Source organism: Pristis pectinata, chromosome 5 (genome assembly GCF_009764475.1).
Source record: "Pristis pectinata isolate sPriPec2 chromosome 5, sPriPec2.1.pri, whole genome shotgun sequence".
In the NCBI taxonomy this organism is placed as follows: Eukaryota; Metazoa; Chordata; class Chondrichthyes; order Rhinopristiformes; family Pristidae; genus Pristis; species Pristis pectinata.
The window spans coordinates 69,470,622-69,491,156 of record NC_067409.1 but is presented as its reverse complement, the minus strand read 5'-3'; the positions used below and the strand labels follow the sequence as shown (position 1 = coordinate 69,491,156).

The 20,535-nt window shown below is 41.5% G+C and overlaps 1 protein-coding gene across 2 annotated transcripts in view; it reads left to right on the top strand.

Moving 5' to 3' along the window:
* Positions 1-20,535, top strand: part of ulk4 (unc-51 like kinase 4) — a 527,384-nt gene that overhangs the window by 245,088 nt on the left and 261,761 nt on the right. For both annotated transcript variants that reach the window (XM_052015441.1, XM_052015440.1), the window contains exon 24: positions 14,594-14,715. In XM_052015441.1, the coding sequence (XP_051871401.1) occupies positions 14,594-14,715 (122 nt within the window). The remainder of the gene's footprint in view (positions 1-14,593; positions 14,716-20,535) is intronic.

Here is a 20,535-nt window from a genome sequence, read left to right as displayed (position 1 = left end):
TCGACCACATACACGTCAACCTCGTGGGCCCTCTGCCGGTTTCAAGAGGAGCCCGGTACCTCCTTACCATCGTGGACCGGTTCACGAGGTGGCCTGAGGCAACCCCCCTGGCTGACATCACAACTGATTCCTGCGCCCGGGCGCTGCTCACAACCTGGGTCTCACGTTTTGGCGTTCCGGCCCACATCACTTCAGACAGAGGCACCCAATTCACTTCCAGTCTCTGGGCTGCATTAGCGAACCTGCTAGGGACACAGCTGCACACCACCACGGCCTACCATCCTCAATCAAACGGGTTGGTGGAACGTTTTCACCGCCATCTGAAATCGGCCTTGATGGCCCGCCTGAAGGGTCCTAACTGGGTTGACGAGCTGCCTTGGGTCCTGCTCGGCATACGCACTGCCCCCAAAGAAGACCTCCGCACTTCGTCAGCTGAGCTTGTATACGGGGCGCCACTAGTTGTCCCCGGGGATTTCATACCTGCCCTTCGGGACCAAGGGGAACAACCCCAGCAGTCCTACAAAGACTGCGCGAGAAGCTTGGCGCCTTGGCCCCGATTCCCACCTCACGGCACGGTCAAGCCCCATCCTGCCAGCCCAAGGAACTACGGGACTGTAAGTTTGTTTTCGTTCGCAGGGGCACACCTCGGGCACCATTGCAACGACCATATGAGGGACCGTTCCGAGTCATACGGAATAACGGATCCACTTTTATTTTGGACATTGGAGGCAGGGAACAGGTTTTCACGGCGGACCGCCTCAAACCGGCCCATTTGGATCTGCAACAGCCTGTCGAGGTTGCCACGCCGCGACGCAGAGGCCGCCCCCCTACGCGGCAGCTGGCACAGCCCACGGACCTTGGGGACTGTCTCGCCGGTTCTGGGGGGGGGTTGTGTGGCGACTCACCGTCTAGTCGGGCGAACCGGCTCGGCAGTCGGGTCGCGGGGCATCGGAGCAACGAGGCCCAAGATGGCGGCAGGCCTCGTCTTTCCGAGCGACGGGGAGAACCCGCGCGCGGGAAAGTCCTAATGACGTAGGACTTACGTCATTGCCAGTTGTTTTGGGCGGGAACATTCTCCCTTAAAGGGCCTGCGCAAGGCGGGAAAATAAACCAGTTCTGTTTGGCAATCCTCCGAGTAGAGTCTTGTTTTATTCCGCGGTAGCAACCGCTACACATGTTTGAATTGCAACATTCAAGCAACCTGTTGCTTCCTGCTATCATTGGGCTTAGATCATTTAACTTCCCTGACACCATAATTGTTACAAAGGCTTTTTACAAAATCATATTTTTGTCTTCTATTTCTGCTGTCCACTCCTATTATTACAAAAATACTGCTATTCACACTACTCACTAGCTCAATATGCCTGCAAATTAGAAAATGATAAATCTGCTTAGCATTTATGCTTATGTTTTCTGATTCCACACTGTTCTAATAAAAGTATGACAACATGTGTTGATTAAATTATTGTTTATATTTGGAAGGAGCTAACCTGTCTTGATTCCTTTTATGGTGATGTCATTGCGAGCACTCTGTGTCTTTATGTTTTAAATTCAAAATGCCACACCTTAGATTTTAACAAGTCAGAGCAGGTAATTTTGATTCCTTGTCATGACCAATGTCTTTACTTTCCTCTACAGATGAACAAAAGGTTTAGGTTCCTTCTCTCTCCCTCCAAGGGACTAGATTCTTCTGCAGCATTCATTATGTAGTGTGGTTGATCCATTGGGATCTGTATTCCAATGCACTGAGATTAAACCAGTTAGGTCCTCTCACATGAGAGTTTCTCAGAATGAGAATTTCAAGTCTCATAGTATGTACTTCTTTAAATGACATAGTTTTTAAAGGGTGCTGATTGATATATTAATGTAAAGAGGGAATAGTGAGGAATTTTGGTGCAAGTAAACATTTGCCAGTTTCTAATTGCCTGCTGAATGATTAATTTTATGACTTCATTAGCTTTACACATAGGGTCAATGACCAACAAAAGCAGCTGTCACTATTTACGTAACTCTTCACATCCCTGAAGTCATTCCTCAACTTTTTTAGTTCCAGAGAATTTGTCTTCACAATAACCAATCATTATTGACACCAGTCTAGTGAATTGACACTGCATATTTTCCATTGTCTTTATATCCTTTGTAAAACTATGTGCCCAAAGCTATACATACTATTCCAGCAGAGTCTAACTGTCTCATAGACGTTTGGTGTTTCACTGTAGTGAACCGTGTCTTCCATCTCCCTGCCCATCATTCGGATGGGAGGGACCAATAAAGCAAAAGCAAATGTGGGAGCCAACACATGATGAAATACAAAAATGTCACAACAGTGCTGCTGAAAATGAGGAAGTAAATCTGCTGTATTTTGCTTAGTCTGGATTCTCCCAAGCATTACACCTTGACAAATATGCTTTTTTAAATTATTTGTTCCTTACCGATCTCTGAAGGGTAATTCTTATAGCTCTGTTCCTGTGTAATGTCTCATTCTGAGTCAAGCCCTTCCATTCATGTTTCTTCCAATTTTGGTTCAGTCTTCCTGGGGGGTCTTCCTGACTCAAAGTTCTCTCTTTGTTGTGGTTTCATAATTCTTCACAAATTCCGTGATGCTCCTGACTTTCTTTCGCAGAATTGCTGATGTTGTATGTTTTTGTGCTCTTGGACTCTTTAACTGTAAATTTACTTCCTTAATTCCCTCTTTTATATTTATCTCTACGTGGCTTTCTCCTTTCTCTGTCCATCTTCTGCTTCTTAGGCAGTCCCTCAGAATTGATGGTGACTTGCTTCCACTCCAGTTCTGAGGAGTAGAAGATACCTGGTGCATAAATTCTTTTCATGTTGCATGGCTATTGCATACCAGCTTACCAGTGGTCTTGACTGAGCAAGATCTTTGTCCAATGGCAAGGGAGGGAGGAGTGAGCTGGGAGGGAGAAGCACTGAGGCAGAAGGCAGTTGAGGGGAGGGATCAGAGGTAGGGGATACTAAAGGATGAGGGGGATCCAGGATGGTTAGGTGCGAGAGAAAGGGTGTGGGCAAGGTTGCATGTCTTCAAGAAGGCCTTGACTCCATCAGTTGAAAGGGATTATGGAACATCCTCATTAAATTTTGCTGCTTGCAGAAATTTGTTTCCATTTACATTTGCTTGATGACTGCATACAAGTCATGACTAAACTCAACAGGTCTATAACAGGACCACTCTCAGTGAAGACCAGTTGTTCAACAAGGCTGTGCATTACCCCAATATTTTCTCACTGCTTTCTTGCATCATTTTTCCAGCCAACTTTGTGCAGGAGTGGAGCTAATCTTCAGAACTAATGGAAAGCTGTTCAACCTATCTTGACTATAGTTCACCCAAATCTCAGTAAGTTGAACTGCAGTGTACAGATGATGCTTGTAGTGTGGCATTTGACTCACTCACTGATGCAGATAAGAGGATGGACCATCCGTTATCCACAAGACCAAGGTCCTCCACCAACCTACCCCTCCTGCCCTCCAACAATAAGGACCCTGGAATGCAAGGACCACTTCCCATATCCTGGAAGTCATTTTTCGGTAAAGACAGGCATTAACAATGAAATTCACCAAGGGCTAAAATGTGCCAGAACAGCCTTTGGTTGATTGAGAAAAGAGATGTTTGAAGATCAAGACATTTGACCCTCATGGTCTACTTGTCCTCCTGTGTGCTTCTGAGACCTGGACTACTACAGCAGGCATCTCCAGCCATTTGAAAGATTCCACCAATGGTGTCTGTGCATAATCCTTCAAAATCACTAAGGATAAACAAACCAACTTCAGTGTTCTCTCTCAGGCCAACATCCGAGCATTGACACCCTGGTTAAACCTGGTTGGATCCATTGGGCAAGAAGTATTGTTTGCATGCCCAACACCAGACTTCTGAATCAGTCACTCTATTCTGTGCTCTGTCACAGGAAGAGAATACCGAGTGGACAGAGGAAAAGATTGAAGAATGTATTCAAAGCCTTCTTGGAAAATGCAACATCCCCACTGACTCTTGGGTATCTCTGGCACATGATTGATCAAATGGAGAAGAAACATTGGGGGTGGGATTGAGAACCTTGGATCAGGGGCACACAGAAGCACTGCATAAATGGCTGAAGGAGCACAGCACTTCAAATTATTCATCCTCCCCAAGCCATCTGCTCCATCTGTGCAAGAGTCTGCTGCTCCCACATTGACCTCATCAATCACCTCAAAACCCACAGAACTGGAAGCAGATCATCCTTGATACTGAGGGTCTGCCTATTGAAGGGAAGTGTGTGGTTAAGATGCGTTGGTGTGCTCTTGGAGCGCATGTCTGTGTGTGTGCTGGGTCTGTGCTAGAGAGCCTGGTCTCCAATCACTTCGTATTACTGTGCTGCAATTCTGACTTCATATGAATGCCTATTGATCAACTTCTGAGGATAGGCTCAATTATTAAAATCATATTATTGGCAAATTTTCCTTGTGTAATGCTGAGGAGAGTTTCCAACTCACTGGCTGATAAAGGAGATTTTCTCATTTAACTGAAGAATGATAATTAGAAGCTTCTGACTGAGTGCAGTTAAGGACACTTCTCATTCATTGGTATATGCTGATTCAGATATTTACCTTTACTGGCTGTAAGTGGTCTAGGAGAGGCTCCCATTTAACAAGAAAGCAATGTAAAAACACCTTCTCATTATTGGGCAGTCAATGTACCAGACCAGGATCTTATTCACCAATAGTGAGTGAAAAAGGGAAGCTCCTTATTTGTTGGTGATTCAGGCTTGTAGTTTACTGACACTGCAGCATCTTCATCCATCAGATATACATTATAGTCAAGACTTTCAGATTTAATTAGATGTTTGTGAACCTTATTCACCTTGCTTTTAGTTTTGAAGGTACTACTTCCTCTTCCCAAGCTCAATTTACGCCCCCATCTCACCAGGTGTTCTTTCAGTGTGACAGGCCTGCATTGGATGTGAATCATTCAGTTTGTATTCAGGCTATTGTTGTTGTCAGATTGCAATGCAGTTGACAAAGTTAATAACTGCTTAATTTATATGCTTCACACGTTATCTGAATATGATTCTATATGGCTATCACTTCCATCAAGGATATTGGAAGTATATGTTTCTTAAGTTTACCTACGAGCAAGTGGTGTAAGAATCAGTAGTTGTCGTGATACACTGCTTAGATATTGCTGTAAAATGAACTGTAAACCTAATGAGATTGAATGGTACAGTGACAGGTTAGGAGGAGACATGAGGTGAGATGGCCATACCTAAATATTGCTGAGCTAGATGTGCACTTCTGCCATTAATTTCCCAAAAGCGGCAATGCACCATTTGCCTCCCTCAGGACAGGTGTCAATTGTGGAATTGCTGTATATGTGCAGTAACCATTATCTAAATCCATCACAGTTAGTTACAGCTAATAATTACAAGTAGAAGATTTCTACAAACATTATCACCCTTTTTAAGTCCATGCATCATCTCTCCAACAGGTCCACCTGAAGGTGCAGTTGTTCCCTGTTCCCCAGTTAGGCACCCTACTAAAATTGTAGATGGGACCTCAAAGCAGCCTTTCCACAGGTGTCCTGAATATTTTCTCTAAAGGACAGGAAAAGCAGCGCAATCAAATGTTGATAATTGTTGATAATTCCTTTCCTCCCACAGATGCTGCTTGGCCCAATAAGTTCTTCCAGCAGATTGTTTGTTGCTCCAGATTCTGGCATCTGCAGTCTCTTGAGGTCCAGTTCTCCCTTGGACAGCACAGTGAGCCAGCAAAGTAGACCTGCTGCCCAAAGTTCCAATGGCCCAGGTTTGATCCTGACCTTGGGTTCTGTCTGTGCAGAGTTTGCACATTCTCCCTGTGACCGCGTGGATTTCTTCTGGTTTCCTTCCTCATTTCAAAGACGAGTGGGTTAGTAGGTTAATTTGCCATTGTAAATTGCCCCTGATGTAGGTGGGTGGTAGAATCTGGGGGGTGTTGATGGGAATGTGGGGAGAACAAAATGGGAATAGTGTAGGTGACTGCTTGATGGTGGGCTGAAGGGCCTGTTTCTGTGCTCTTTGACTTTAGAACTCTAGTTAGCACAATTGCCAGTTTCTGGAGGGAGGGTTGTATGTTAAAGAGAGGAGTTGTGGTTCTCCCTCTTGGACTCCAGGCTGTCTGGGCCACCGATATGATTCCACATGATGAACTTCCTGCCCACTCAGCTGCCAGCCATAGATCATATTGGACAACATAAGCCCTGGGTCATTCACCCAGCAATCCATTGTCACATAGGCTGTAACTTGAGCAGAGAGTTTCCCTTAATGCTGGATTTCCCTCTGCTCTTGTCCCTACTTGCCTCAACTTACCAGGGTCAGATATGAGGTCCTGATGGAGCTGACCTTCTGACCTAGGAAGCATCCAGTGAGGCATACTGAAGTCACTGCGGCAAGAAGGCCTCATGTGGAGTATTACTGAAGCATTTCCTCTAGAACATTCTCACAGCCCTCTGCACAGAGGAGGAACCTTGCCTCCTGTCGCTAGGAGGCTCTATACATTTTATAAATACCTCTAATATTTAGGTGCATTTAAAATCTATTAAAATTGCTATAAAACAATAAAAATCTATTAGATTAGAGAAAACAGTAAATTAGAAATATTAAACAAATAATAAATAATGAAAACCACAAAAAAAAAATAACTTAGCTTTTTCCTTCTCATCCCCAGGCCAGGAATCTCCTGTTAAATGAATGGGGTCTCCAGTGCTGCACCAGGTCTAACTGGCATTGGTCAGAGAGGTAGATTACCCAGGGTAATGCTGGGTAATCCCACATGACTGCTGTTGGACTCCATGTGGAGTCCAGCACTGGAACAGAGCGGCTGATTTGCTGGCACCTGTCACTCCCCGTGTCCTGGACTTAAAGCAGGTCCGATTTGGTCCAGGGCTTACTCAGAGAGAGCAGCTGAACACTGGTGCTTCCCTTCTGAGCTGTCAGCTGCAGCAAACTTGACTCAGCCCATTGTCTGGTTAGCTGTTGCCACATTAGGAAAATTGAATAGAACAGCAGCTATCATACCAAGATGTCTCAGTACTAGTTTGAAGGAACAATATGTGCCATTTATATAGGAGCACCTGAGACTGCAACTAGTGCCCAGCACATCTAACCAATTAATATCTGAGATTGTTGTCCTGTCTATGAGGAGATAACTTGCTGCATTGCGAATATTATGCCTAGCCTTGGCACATAATCCTTGGATGCTGATTGCAGAAATACAGGTTGAAAAGATAATCAACCAGGGCATAAAATACATTTCCATTAGTAATAAAGTATTTTTGTAAGTTTTCATGATCACCATTTCCTTAAAGTAGAACTACTTGAAGAACCTGTAACTTTAGCTATCGCCAAGATCTGGCAGTTATCAATGGGTTGCCTACTGGGAACTGGAAAGTTTCGTGCATGGCAATAGATGAGTCTAAAAGGAAATTTTTAAAAGATCATGAAAGCAAATGCTGCTGTCTGTAGATTTTGTTGAATATTGTAGATTAATCTCTCTAGCTGGGAGTCAGTCTTAAAAAAAACTTGGATTCGGGGAATCAGCATTGCAGAGTTGTAAGCCACCTCCAAGAAGTGCTCCCTTTGCAGTTTTCTGTTAGCAATGGCAAATTTATCTTGTAATCTGCCCATACCATGTGTGATTGCTACACCAAGAACTTGGCTTTTATTCAGTACTTTCCTATAGTGATGTGAACTGCCAGACAGATAGGTGAAATATTCTATTAATCTGAACAGCTCAAGGCTGTGTATACCTGGGCACTGAGGTTCCAAGCTACCTTCAAAATAATGTGCTGGTGTTTTCCTTGGAGTTTTGCACTGTTTACGCATAATTTATTTTCATATGGAAGATCATATCTATTATTAATATGACCTGCACACCTCTTGACTCCTTCTTTCTCTTGGAGTATCTGGAGCTTCATATTTTTCTCTAATTCATTCTCCTAAGTACTAATTCAATCTTTATATTATCACACCTTAAAGTACCAGACCTGAACTCTTTGAAGCAGCAGGGACTGTTGAGCAAGCTCAGCATTTACATGATGCCAAGACCTTAAGAAAGACTGTATAAATATTTCAGACACCTACCTCTCCTATTTAAGGCCTTAATTTATGTGTGAAATTGGTATGTTTACCAAAAATAAGGCAGATCCTAACACAAATAACTGTTCAAATGGACTGAAAATACATTATGAAGTCTTCTGTTAAAATTTTGGCTTTAAATTGGTAATGATCATTACTTTGATCACTCGATGCAGAAATTGGGTTTCATCTTGTAAATAAGATGTCTTGTCAATATGTTCCCTCACACTGAAGTAACTGATTCAAGGGTGTTCATGTATTTAAATTGTTGTGCACCTTGGTGGATGGGCACAGGAACATGGTGTTAACAACCACTTCAGTTGCTGACCCTCTGCTGAAAACTTTAGTTGTGTCTGAGGCAGGAGGCTTTGGATGTAACTGAGTGGCTGTTGCACATTTTTGGCACTGCAAATTTTACTGTGTGGTACTTGTGGTACTTCAGAGGCAAGGTTCAGGATGGTGGCAGCCACAGACTTGACTGGGTGGAGAGCTGTTTCAGGGAGCGCAGCATAGTCATAAGCAAGCTCTTTGAGTCATAGAGCATAGAAACAGGCCCCTTGACCCACCAAGTCCATTGCTGACCATCAAGTCCATATCTATAGTAACCCCATTTACCAGCACTTTGTCCATAGCCTTCTATGCCTTGGGGATTCAAATGCTTGTCTAAGTACTTTCTGTCTTTACCATCTAATCATTTGGTGGAAAATAGACTGGTAGTTTGTGTTATGGTATGAGCAACAGGCCAACACTTTGGATGGGAGGAAGTCGGAGAGATTGGGCTGATAGCATGGATGGTGGATATTGTGGGTTTGTAGGCGATAGATTGGGATCTGGGATTAAGGCACTTGGGTGAAGATATGAAAGTGGGCAGCAGGTTGAAACTGGGAACTTGGGTGACTCAGGATAGGGAGAGGGGTGGAGAGGAGGTAGTGATCAAAGGAGGAGAGCAAACAAGTTACTTGACTTGCATTCTCAACTGACACTATGCTAAGAAGAAGTAGTCATCTGAGGAATGCTCAAGACTGGCTCCTGTATAACACAGGGGTTCACATCATTCTATATGCCCCTGTAGTGGAAATTGCTTTAGGGACATAAGTGTTACTCAAACCCAGAGGAATTCAACAGACTTTCCAACCTAGTGCAAAATGACCCAGATGTGGTCAAGTTTGTGTTTCTGTCTGGGGAAAAAAATGATTTTCAGTTACATAATACTGAAAGAGAGTTGTGCAAATTAATTTTTTAGGCTAATAAGAACAGCCAGGGATTTATCCCTGGTGCTCTGTCCATGATTGATCCTCATGCAAAATGGCCAAAACAGATTTGTGGGTCGTAATCAGATCTCTGTTTGTGAGACCTCACTGAGTACAAACTGGCTTCTTGTCTTGCCTGTATCACCAAAGTGACTGCACTTCAGAAGCAATCGGGGTTGGTTATAAACCTTTTGGTGTAAACTTAAATGGTGGGGAAAAGCTCTTGATCCGTTCAAAACTTTCATTTTACGCCTGAAAAATAGACCAATTTCTATGCCGTGGCTTGATGAAGTTCTCAAGAGCACTGTCAATAAGGTATATGTTTAGATAAGTGGTGGTTAGGTTGTTGGAATGGAGAAATTTATGACACCTGTGGAGAATGTTCAGTCCATTGTGTCTATGCCAGTCAAAAGAACAGCTATTAGGCTAATACCATTTCCCATGTCACGGTCTATAAGTCTGCGCTCATCAGTACACTGGTGGTAATTTACAGTAGCCAACTCATCTACCAACCTGCGTATTGTTTGGATATGGGAGGAAGCTGGTGCAGCAGGGGAAAATGTACGTGGTCACAGGCGAATGTGCAAACACACACAGCACCTGAGGTCAGGATTGAACCTGGGTCTCTGGAGCTGTGAAGCAGCAACTCCACAGGCTACACCACTCTGCCAATTACATATCCAGGTATTTATGTAATGTGATGAAGGTTTTTTTCTCCACCTCCCAATTAAACGGTGTGGTTCACATCCCCACCACCTTTTGAGTAAAAAAAATATGGATAAAATTCTATCAAAGAAAATTTACAAAGCAGAATGAGGCCATGGGCCCGTCATATCCAACATGGTTGCAAAAGATATGCCTACTTTAGCTCTACCTTCCCACATTAGGTCAGTAGTCCTGAATGCCTCAGCTCTTCACGATCACATTCATACACTTTTTAAATGTGTTGAAGGTTTCTACCACCACTCTTTCAGGCAGTGAGTTCTGGGTAAAAACAGATTTCCTCATTTCTCTTTTGATTCTTTGACCAATTACTTCAGACTTCACTCCCCTGGTTTTCAATTCCTCTGCTTAGAGAAACAGCAGAAATAATATTCCTTGTTTACTCTCTCTGGGTCCCTCATAATTTTATGCAACTCATTAAGTCCTCCTCAACCTCCCCTACTCCAAGATAAACAACCCTAGTCTATCCAACCTTTCCTGATGCCGAACATTTTCCAGTCCTGACAGCATCCTTGTAAGTCTCCTCTCCAGTCTTATCTTTCCTGTAATGTGATAATCAAAAATGTACAAAATACTCAGACTGTGGTCTAACTAGCATGTATACAGCCCTGGTACATTATATCTGCTCTCATAACCTTTGCCTTTGTCACTAGAGTTTAGGAGAATGAGAGGGGATCTCATGGAAATCTACAAAGATCTGACAGGATTAGACAGACTTGTTAGGGACAGGATCTTCTTGATGGTTCGTGATCCCAGGATCAGGGTCCACAGTCTAAGGATAAGGGGTCAGATATTTAAGACTGAGATGAGGAGAAATTTCTTCTCCCAGAGAGTGGTGAACCTGTAGAATTCTCTAGCACAGAAAGCAGTTGAAGCTAAATCACTGAATATCTTAAAGGAGGATTCTGGTACTCTTCTAAGGGCTAGAGAGATCATGGGATATATGGGAAGAAAGCTGGAACAAGGCACTGATCAACCATCATCATATTGAATGGCGGACCAGACTTGAGGAACCGAATGGCCTACTCCTGCTCATAACTTCTATGTTGTTTTGAATGTCTCATGAAGGAGATTATTCCATAAACCTTGTTAACCACATTAATGACCTGCCCTGCTGCCCTTAGTCTATAGTCCAAGGTTCCTTTGTTCATCCACACCACACAATATCTTCCTAATTATTGTGTATTCCATTGCTTTGAAGTACTTCATACCCCTTTTGCCACTTTTCTGCCCAACTGAAGGAGGGTCCTGACCTGAAACGTTGACCACCTGCTTTTCTCCGCAGATGCTGCCTGGCCTGTTGAGTTCCTCCAGCATCATAGTGTTTTTCATCTAGATTTCAGCATCTGCAGTCCCTTGTTTCTCTGTGACCGGAGTATCAGCATTTTCTTGCAGTCTAAAGCCTTCCTTCTCCCAGTCCATCTCATGACCAGTTTTGGTATAATTTGTAAGCTTTTTTATTGTGCCCCCTACGGATAAGTTCAAATGATTAATCTATACTATAAAAAGAAATGGACCAAGTACTGAACCCTGTGGTAACAGCCTGCAGTTACACTTTGATTCTCAATTGCTGAACAATTTTGGATCTAGTTTGAACCCTTGAGCGTTTTTAAAGCGCCTGAAGTGTGTGCCTTTGTCAAAGGCCTTGTTATTGTTGACTCTCCTTATCACCTGCTCAAAAAACTCAAGTTAGTCAGACAGGACCTTCCCATAACAAATTTATACTGATTGTTACTGCATAATCTGGGGGTTCCTAAGTAGGTTAACTATTGCATGAATTAAACCAACTGGTCTGTAATTACTTGATTTATCCCCAACTTCTGTTTTAAACAATGGTTCAACTCTCCTGCAGCCACGGAGGATTTAAAAATGATGGTCAGATTCTCTGCAATTTTCTCCCTGCTTTATTGAACCTGGGATATATTTCATTTGAGCCTGGTGATCTATCTACTTTTAAAGATGCTAAACCCCTTAGTAGATTCACTTTTGCTTGATTATCCATTCTGTAAAGGGTAGGCATGGTAGTGTAGCGGTTAGCGTAACGCTTTACTGCACCAGTGATCCGGGTTCAATTGTGGCCACTGTCTGTAAGGAGTTTGTACGTTCTCCCCGTGTCTGCGTGGGTTTCTTCTGGGTGCTCTGGTTTCCTCCCACATTCCAAAGACGTATGGGTTAGAAAGTTGTGGGCATGCTATGTTGGCACCAGAAGCGTGGTGACACTTGCGGGCTGCCCCCAGAACACTCTGCGCAAAAGATGCATTTTACTGTGTGTTTCAATGTACATGTGACTAATAAAGATATTATCTGGATAATAATCTTATTTTATATCTAATCTATACAAATTATTTTAAATGTATTATTCTTGCAATTTAACCCCACTGTCAGTGTTTAATAATATGTAATTTAAAGCTCCTCTTTCTTTCAAAATGAACAGCCCTAGCCTTAGCCAGTCTCAACTCATAATCAATATTCTTCATGGTCTGCTACAGCATGCCACTTTGTAACCATTCCTAGGTTGGATGAAAAAGCAGTGATTTCTGTTTTATTATTCTGCATTTGTCAACAACTGCCTGAGGCCTATGTAGGATAGCTGTTAATGCAGCAATAAATACCTAATCTTTTTTATTGAATGTGTATATTCATACCAATAGAGTTTTGAAATTGGTCCTGCAAGAATCTGTCACTTGAGAGATGGTTGTGAATTTACAGGTGAACAGTTAAAAGCCCAAGCCCCTCACAGCTGAGGAGCACAGTAGCTGCATGAACTAGCTGTTTAGGCACTGGAAGAATAGACAGCGTCACCTACATTAAAACATTGGGGAGATGCAGAATCATCAGTTGTGCCACTCCACTCTGTTTTGTTTCTGACTCTGACTTCCAAGCATTTCCTAGTTCTGGTATTTCACGGGTGGCGTGCAAACAGATTTAACCCTGGTCAGTTTTTCCTAACTAGGATGGCCTGGCGATTCAATTAGCAGGAATACTTCACTGTTGGAACAGATTACTAGCTAATGCTGTAGCAGTATCTGATAGGTCTGAAGTCACCTCCTTGAACCCCTGCCAACCTATCTCATCCCATCAGCTATCCCATGATATTCATCCTTAAAAAGGCAGCTAAAAATAAGAGCATATCTGCATTGGACTTTATATTTCAGGCTTTGTCAGCATCTCAGGTGCTAATATGTACCAATCTTCACATCCTCCCCCTGGTCATCATACCCAGCACTGATTGTCTTCACCAAAAGGTGGTGAAGAAGGCTTTTGGCATGATGGCATTCATCAGTCAGAAATTGGTATGTAATATTGCAGTTGTACAAGACGTTGGTGAGGCCACATTTGGAGTTTTGTGTTCAGTTTTGGTCATCCTGTTATAAGAAAGATGTCATTAAACTGGAAAGAGTGCAGATGAGATTTATGAGGATGTTGCCAGGACATGAGAGACTGAGTTATAGAAGAGAAGTTGGGCAAGTTGGGACTTTATTCATTGGAGCAGAGGAGAATGAGGGGTGATCGTATTGAGGTATATAAAATTATGAGGGGCATAGATAGGGTGAATGCGCATGGTCTTTTTCCTAGGGTTGGGGAATCAAGAACTAGGGGACAGAGGTTTAGAGTGAGAGGGGAGGGATTTAGTCAGAGGGGCAACTTTTTCACCCAGAGGATGATGCATATGTGGAATGAGCTGCCAGAGGAGGTGGTTGAGACAGGTACATTAACAACATTTAAAAGATACTTGGACAGGTACATGAACAGGAAAGGTTTAGAGGGATAAAGGCCAAATGCAGGAAAATGGGACTAGCCTAGATGTGAATCTTGGTCAACGTGGACTGGTTGTGCTGAAGGTCCTGTTTCCGTGCTGTATGACTCTGACTCCATGACACACTATGATGATGTTCTCTAGCTCTGGTGGCCAGGCCACATTGTCCACAAATCTGACACCAAACTTTCAAATCAAGCACACTGCTCTAACCTTCATTGTGGCAAGCAATTTCCTGAAGAATCTTCAAGAATAATTGCAAAATCTTCTCGAAAAATTGTAACATTCTCACTGACGCATGGAAATCTCTAACCATGACTGCTCAAAATGAAGAAGGTACATCTAGTAAAGCATTGGGCATATAAAGTCTATCATGTCAAGCACAAATAGGTAAAGGAGCACACAACATTCCAAATAATCATCTGCCCATTGCCTTAAGCACCATCTCAGGCAATCTGTGGTTCCCTCATTAACTTTATGAACTTTGTTAACTTTATAACCTAATGAACTGGAGTGGAAGCAAATCATCCTCAACAATAAGGGGCTGCTTAAGAAGAAGAATGTGCACATGGGGGAACCCCATGTGGTCACAGAGAATGTGCAAACTCCGCACAGATAGCATTTGTGGTCTGGATTGAACCCAGTTCACTGCCACTGTCAGGCATCAGCTGTACTAGCTGTGCCACTGCATTGGCCATAACTTTGTTCATGAAACTGGTTTATCAATAAATTTATAAATACCTCTTTTTTACATCTAGGTGGTGTTCTTTCTGCTTTGTGTAATGTCTCTGGACGCAAACATCCTTCAACAATTCAAGCCAAACATTTGAAGACTTGCCTTCCAATGATGCCTATAATGCTCCATCTTGTGACAGCTCAGGTAATTCAGCTTCTTGACACTTAATTGGTGACTGTTTTGATTATTAAATAATTGGACTACCTCTGGGTGGGTGAATGGGTGGTGGTGAGGGAGAGGGTGAATTGGTTCAGGGTGGTGCATGGATTAGATGTGTACTAGTGGCAGTTGGTTCAGTAATTGATGCAAAAATAGACATCACTTTGTTTTATCGGAAACACTGCCTGACAATGAATGGAGTAGATTTGTTTTACTGACCATTTACAGCAGACTCTCGATCAATGAAACAAACCTTAGCCAAAGGATTGACACATATTAGCTCGAGTGTTCCACCCTATCTGGGCCACTGCCGAAGAACTGGATGTCACCGTTAACTTCACCAATGCTACCTTCCCAATCCCCTGCTTGGTCATCTCCCTAACCCCCACCCCTCAGCTAATCGACCTGACTCCCACTTACCTCCTTTCCTCAACTCAGTTCCTCTGATATCTTCACTATGGAGGGATATTATGAAGGAAGGGCTTTTTCCACCACACATAATATCCTGGGGCTTGTGTGTGGTACCATGTTGGAAGCTTGTCAAATTCTCAAGTATTTTGTTTTCTCTTCATCTTAAAACTTGAGTGCACTCATGAAGCTGCCTGTTTGATCATATCTCAAAGTCAGCCAAAGTATTATCATTTTTAGCAGTTTATTTTGTAAAATTTGTTAAAACTGTGGGTATGTGGGCAACCAGACATCACTGTATATCATTGCATGATTGCTCCATCCCTGGAACCAATCTAGCCTAGTCTCATGTTATTTTCTTTTGCTTGTTTTAAGGGTACTGCATGAATTTATTTTGGCCTTCATCAATACAATCTGACCGACAAAACACATGCTATTTTACCAAGAACTGGCATTAAGTTGCCATTCTCAGTCACAGACCCACAAGGTTAGCTGGTGCATGAAACTGCTGCAGAAGTCAAAGCCTTTATTGTCTTATGCACAGGTGCAATGAAAAACTTACTTGCAGCAACATCATAGGCATGTAACATCATATAAGCAGCATTCACAAGAAAAACATAAATTAAACATAAGTTAGACACAATTTTTACAAGAAAGAACATAATTAGAACTGAAAAAACAAAGTCCATTTTAGTGCAAAATGATCAAAGTAGTCATAGTGTTGCTAAACTGTAGTGTTTAGGGTTTTGCCAGTTGGTTCAAGAACCAAATGGTTGAAGGGAAGTAGCTGTTCTTGAACCTGCTGGTGTGGGATTTCAGGCTTCTATACCTCCTGCCTGATGGTAGCCGCAAAATGATGGTGTGGCCCAGATGGTGGGCATCTTTGATGATAGATGCTGCCTTCTTGAGGCAGCGCCTCCTGTAGATACCACCAGTGGTGGGGAGGGATGTGTCAATGATGTATTGGGAAGAGTCCACTGCTCTCTGCAGCTTCTTATGTTCATGTGCATTCGAATTGCCGTACCAGATCATGATGCAACTAGTCAGGATACTTTCAACAGTACATCTGTAGATGTTGTCCCTTGCCACTCTGCCTGGCAATCAGGACATGATTTTTCACTGGTAATCCACACTTCCAAGGATTTTAAGTTAGGCATGGAAGCTCTAGATGATTTTTTTTGTTTCAACTCCATCATCAAGAAGTGTTTCAGTGACTGCTCCTTCAGCTTCCAGTACAATTCCCGTACTGGCTGAGGCCATTGTATACTGCTGGTTGACAGGTTACATTCAGTTCACTGCTGATGCTTTCCGTCCTGGTGCCTGTAACTTGAGTGAGGGTGCAGAAGGCTATGAGTACATGAAACCTTATCTGTGCATGATCCAGAAATTCAGCCAGGAACTTAAGAAAAGTAAATTAAAAAGCGATTTCCAAGATGAAGAAAGATGGTGGTATGTCATGGTAACTAACACTTCTTACAATATTTGAACAAGTGTTCTAGTTGTGTACTGTATGTTATCCTAATGTGCTTCATGTTTCCATGCAAAACAGCTAGAAAGAGTTCCAGTCCAATGTTCTTACAAAGCATCTTGAACCCATTTTTTCGAACTGCCGTGTCAAGTCTGTTGTTTCTACTTCATTGAAAAGATACCAAAAATAATATTAGAAAATTACATACATGGGGAAATATTCATGGAAGTTAGGATGCCATTGAGGGAGGAACTTTCTGAGGAAAAATATTCAAAAACAGCTCCATTGATTTTCTTTGCACTGACTCTATAAAACCATGAATGGTTTTTTTCAAATAATGCCAAAACTAATATTTGAAAAGGTGTTTTGCAGTAAAGCCAATTGCCCTTTCATTTTGGATTAAATGTAATATTGCTATGAAGTGTTAAAGATCATCAATTAGGAACTTGATGGTTTTAAATACTGTTTGATGATCTGTGGCATTGCTCAAGGTGAAATAAAAAAAGGAATTGCAGTTAGAACAGCTAATGTTTGAACAAAAGATGAAGAACAAAGCAGATGGAGGGAAGAGCGGACAGAGATTGGAGAGAAAAGAGGGAAAGGGGAAGTGTAGAAAGTGAGCAGGGAAAAGAGGATCTGGGAGGAGTTCCAATTATTGAAATGCTGTTCATGGCATGAAAATCCTCTGATGGAAGAGATTCTCTTAGCTCAAGCAGCATTACTAGCGAAAGAAAATGATTCACGTGTCAGAGCAATGACTTTTCATCAGTTCAGATGAGAGTCGTCGTACTGAAACATTGACTCTATTTCTCCCTACAGATGCTGCCTGATCATTTGAACTCTTCCAGCGTTTTCTGTTTTCATTTCAGACCTGATCTCAGGTGTTGTCAGTGTGCATTTTGCACATTCTACGTGTGAACACGAGGGTTTCACCCGGGAGCTCCAGTTTCTCTTCACATCCCAAAGACAAGTGGGTTGGCAGGTTAATTGGTCACTGTAAATTGCCTCTGATGTGTAGCCGAGTGGTGAAATCTGTGGGGAGTTGATGGGAATGTGGGAAGAATAAAATGGGACTTGTGTCGAATTAGTGTAAATTGGTGGTTGATGGTTAGTGTGGACTTATGGGCCAAGGGGCCTGTTTCTGTGCTGTAGGACTCTATGACCTCCAGCTTCTACAATGTTTCACAGTTGCTTGATGGAGGAGGTGGGTACTCAATTGGGTCATAGTTACAAAATTTCTCTGTGGGGGAGGGTGGAATTTACTGGTTAATTTATTTTCTATTCATCAAAATGAAGACTGTTAGGTGGATGAATGAATTTCTTCTCATTCCTGGTATGCCGTGCCAACATCAGCCACTGGCATGTATGGTGCAAACAAAAGGTTCCCTTTGCTATATCCTTGCAATATGCTTCAGCCTCAAATTCAGCACGCTACCCCTTTGTGTATCACTGCAAAACATATTTTCTCTTTCTGCAGCCAGCCAACCCTTGGTTTCTCTGACTGAGATTTCCAAATATATCTGAATTAGGCAGTGTTTTAGAGTCATAGACTTATACAGCACGGAAACAGTCACTTCAGATCAACTCGTCCATGCCAACCAAGGTGCCTACCTAAGCTAATGCCATTTCCCTGTGTTTGGATCATATGCCTCTAAACCTTTCCTTTACAATATTTTTATTAATTCCACAAAGAAAATACAGAGTACATGAATCATAAAGGAGATAAAATACCACTAAAGTTAAATCATACTTGAAATCACAATACCCCATATTGTAATCAAAAATGATAATTGATTAATAATGAATAAATCGGAATAATTTTATTATTAAAAATATCTAAACCCACTACCAAGACCGAAGCTGTTTGGTTAAAAAAAAAGACAAGGAAAAACCCTTAACACATAATGATATTAGCCAATATCTGTACTTCAACAACCAGATCAAAGATTTTGAAAATAGTTCAAAAAAGGTCCCCACAATGTTTGAAAGTCTAAGTTAGATTCAGGAATTGAACAACGGATCTTCTCTAAATTTAGGTATGACATAACATCCCGTAACCATTGAGCATGAGTAGGCGGAGTGACTTCCTTCCATTTAAGCAACACAGCCCTCCTGGCTATAAAAGCCAATATGTGTAGATCAGAAGTCTCCAAAGTTATATCTTTTTCTCCAACAATCCCAAATAATGCAGTCAAAGGATTAGGCTTAAAATTTATTTTAGAAAGCACAGAAAAAGTTTGAAATACATCTATCCAGTATTTTTAAAGACTCGAACATGTCCAAAACATGTGGATTAAAGAAGCCTCTCCATTATTGCATTTATCACAATAAGGAGATATACCCGAATAAAGACGAGATAGCTTGTCTTTGGACAAGTGAGCTCTATGGACCACTTAAAGTTGAAGGAGAGAGTGACAGGCGCATAATGATGAAGTATTGACCAATTTAAAAATTTTATTCCAAGTTTCCTCAGAAATTGAAATCTGCAAGTCTTTTTCCCAAGCATTTTTAATTTTGTCTAAAGGAGCCTTACTCATTCCTAACAACTTGCCATAAATATTAGATATTGAGCCATCATAAAAAGGCTTCAAATTAAAAATTACATCTAGTAAGTTCTTATCAGGACTCATAGGAAAAGAGTGTAATTGAAATCGGAGAAAGTCTCTAATTTGTGAATATTGAAAAAAATGGGTTTTTGGTAAACTATATTTAGTTGACAATTGTTCAAACGAAGAGAGATTTCCTCCAACAAACAGATCCTGAAAACAAGTAATACCCGATCTGTCCCATTCTTTAAAAACTACATCAGTCATAGAAGGTTTGAAAAAACAATTAGCGAACATGGGACTATACAAAGAAAATCTCGATAAGCCAAGATATTTTCTAAATTGTAACCAAATCCTCAAAGTATGTTTAACTACCAGATTATCAGTTAGTTTATTTAATGATAAAGGAAGTGAAGAGCCAAGCAAAGAAATAATAGAAAATAGAGAATTAGCTTCCAAAGAAACCCAACCTGGACAAGCCTCATGATTAATGTAATGTAACCAACACGTAAGATTTTGTATATTGACTGCCCAGTAATAAAACCTAAAATTGGGTAAAGCTAAACCTCCGTTCTTTTTAACTTTCTGAAGGTGAACTTTATTTAGTCTGGGATGTTTGTTTTTCCATATGTAAGAAGATATAATTGAATCAAGAGAATCAGAAAAGGATTTAGGAATAAAAACAGGTAAAGCCCTGAAATAGGTATATAAATTTAGGTAATAGAATTAATTCGGCCAATCAACGATATAGGGAGGGGTGACCAATTTGATAGAACCCTTTTCACATAGTTCAGTAATGTAAGAAAATTTTCTTTAAATAAGTGTTTATAGTTTTTAGTAATTGTTACATCCAAATAGGTAAAATGATTTCTTACAATTTTAAATGACATCAGATTATTCAAAGGGAAAAGTTCACTCTTGTATTAAATTCAGTTTATATCCTGAAAACTGGCTAAAACAGGGAAGTAGAGAAGGCATGGAAGGTAACGAGGTCTCAACATTAGAGATAAAAAGTAATAAATCATCAGCATAGAGCGAGACTTTGTGGGTAATACCTCTTCTAAAGATACCAGCGATATCTCTAGATTCTCGAAAAGCAATAGCTAAATGTTCTAAAGCCAAATCAAAGAGCAAAGGGCATCCCTGTCTGGTTCCGCGTTGAAGTTTAAAAGGTTTGGAATTCTGAAAGTTAGTGAGAACACGAGCAGAGGGGGATAAATAAAGTAATTTAATCCATTGAATGAAATCGGGCCCGAAGTTAAATGTCTCTAAAGTTTTAAATAAGTAACTCCATTCAACCCGATCAAAGGCCTTCTCAGCATCCAAAGATATCACACATTCCGATACTTCCTTAGAGGGAGAGTAGATAATATTCATTAAGCG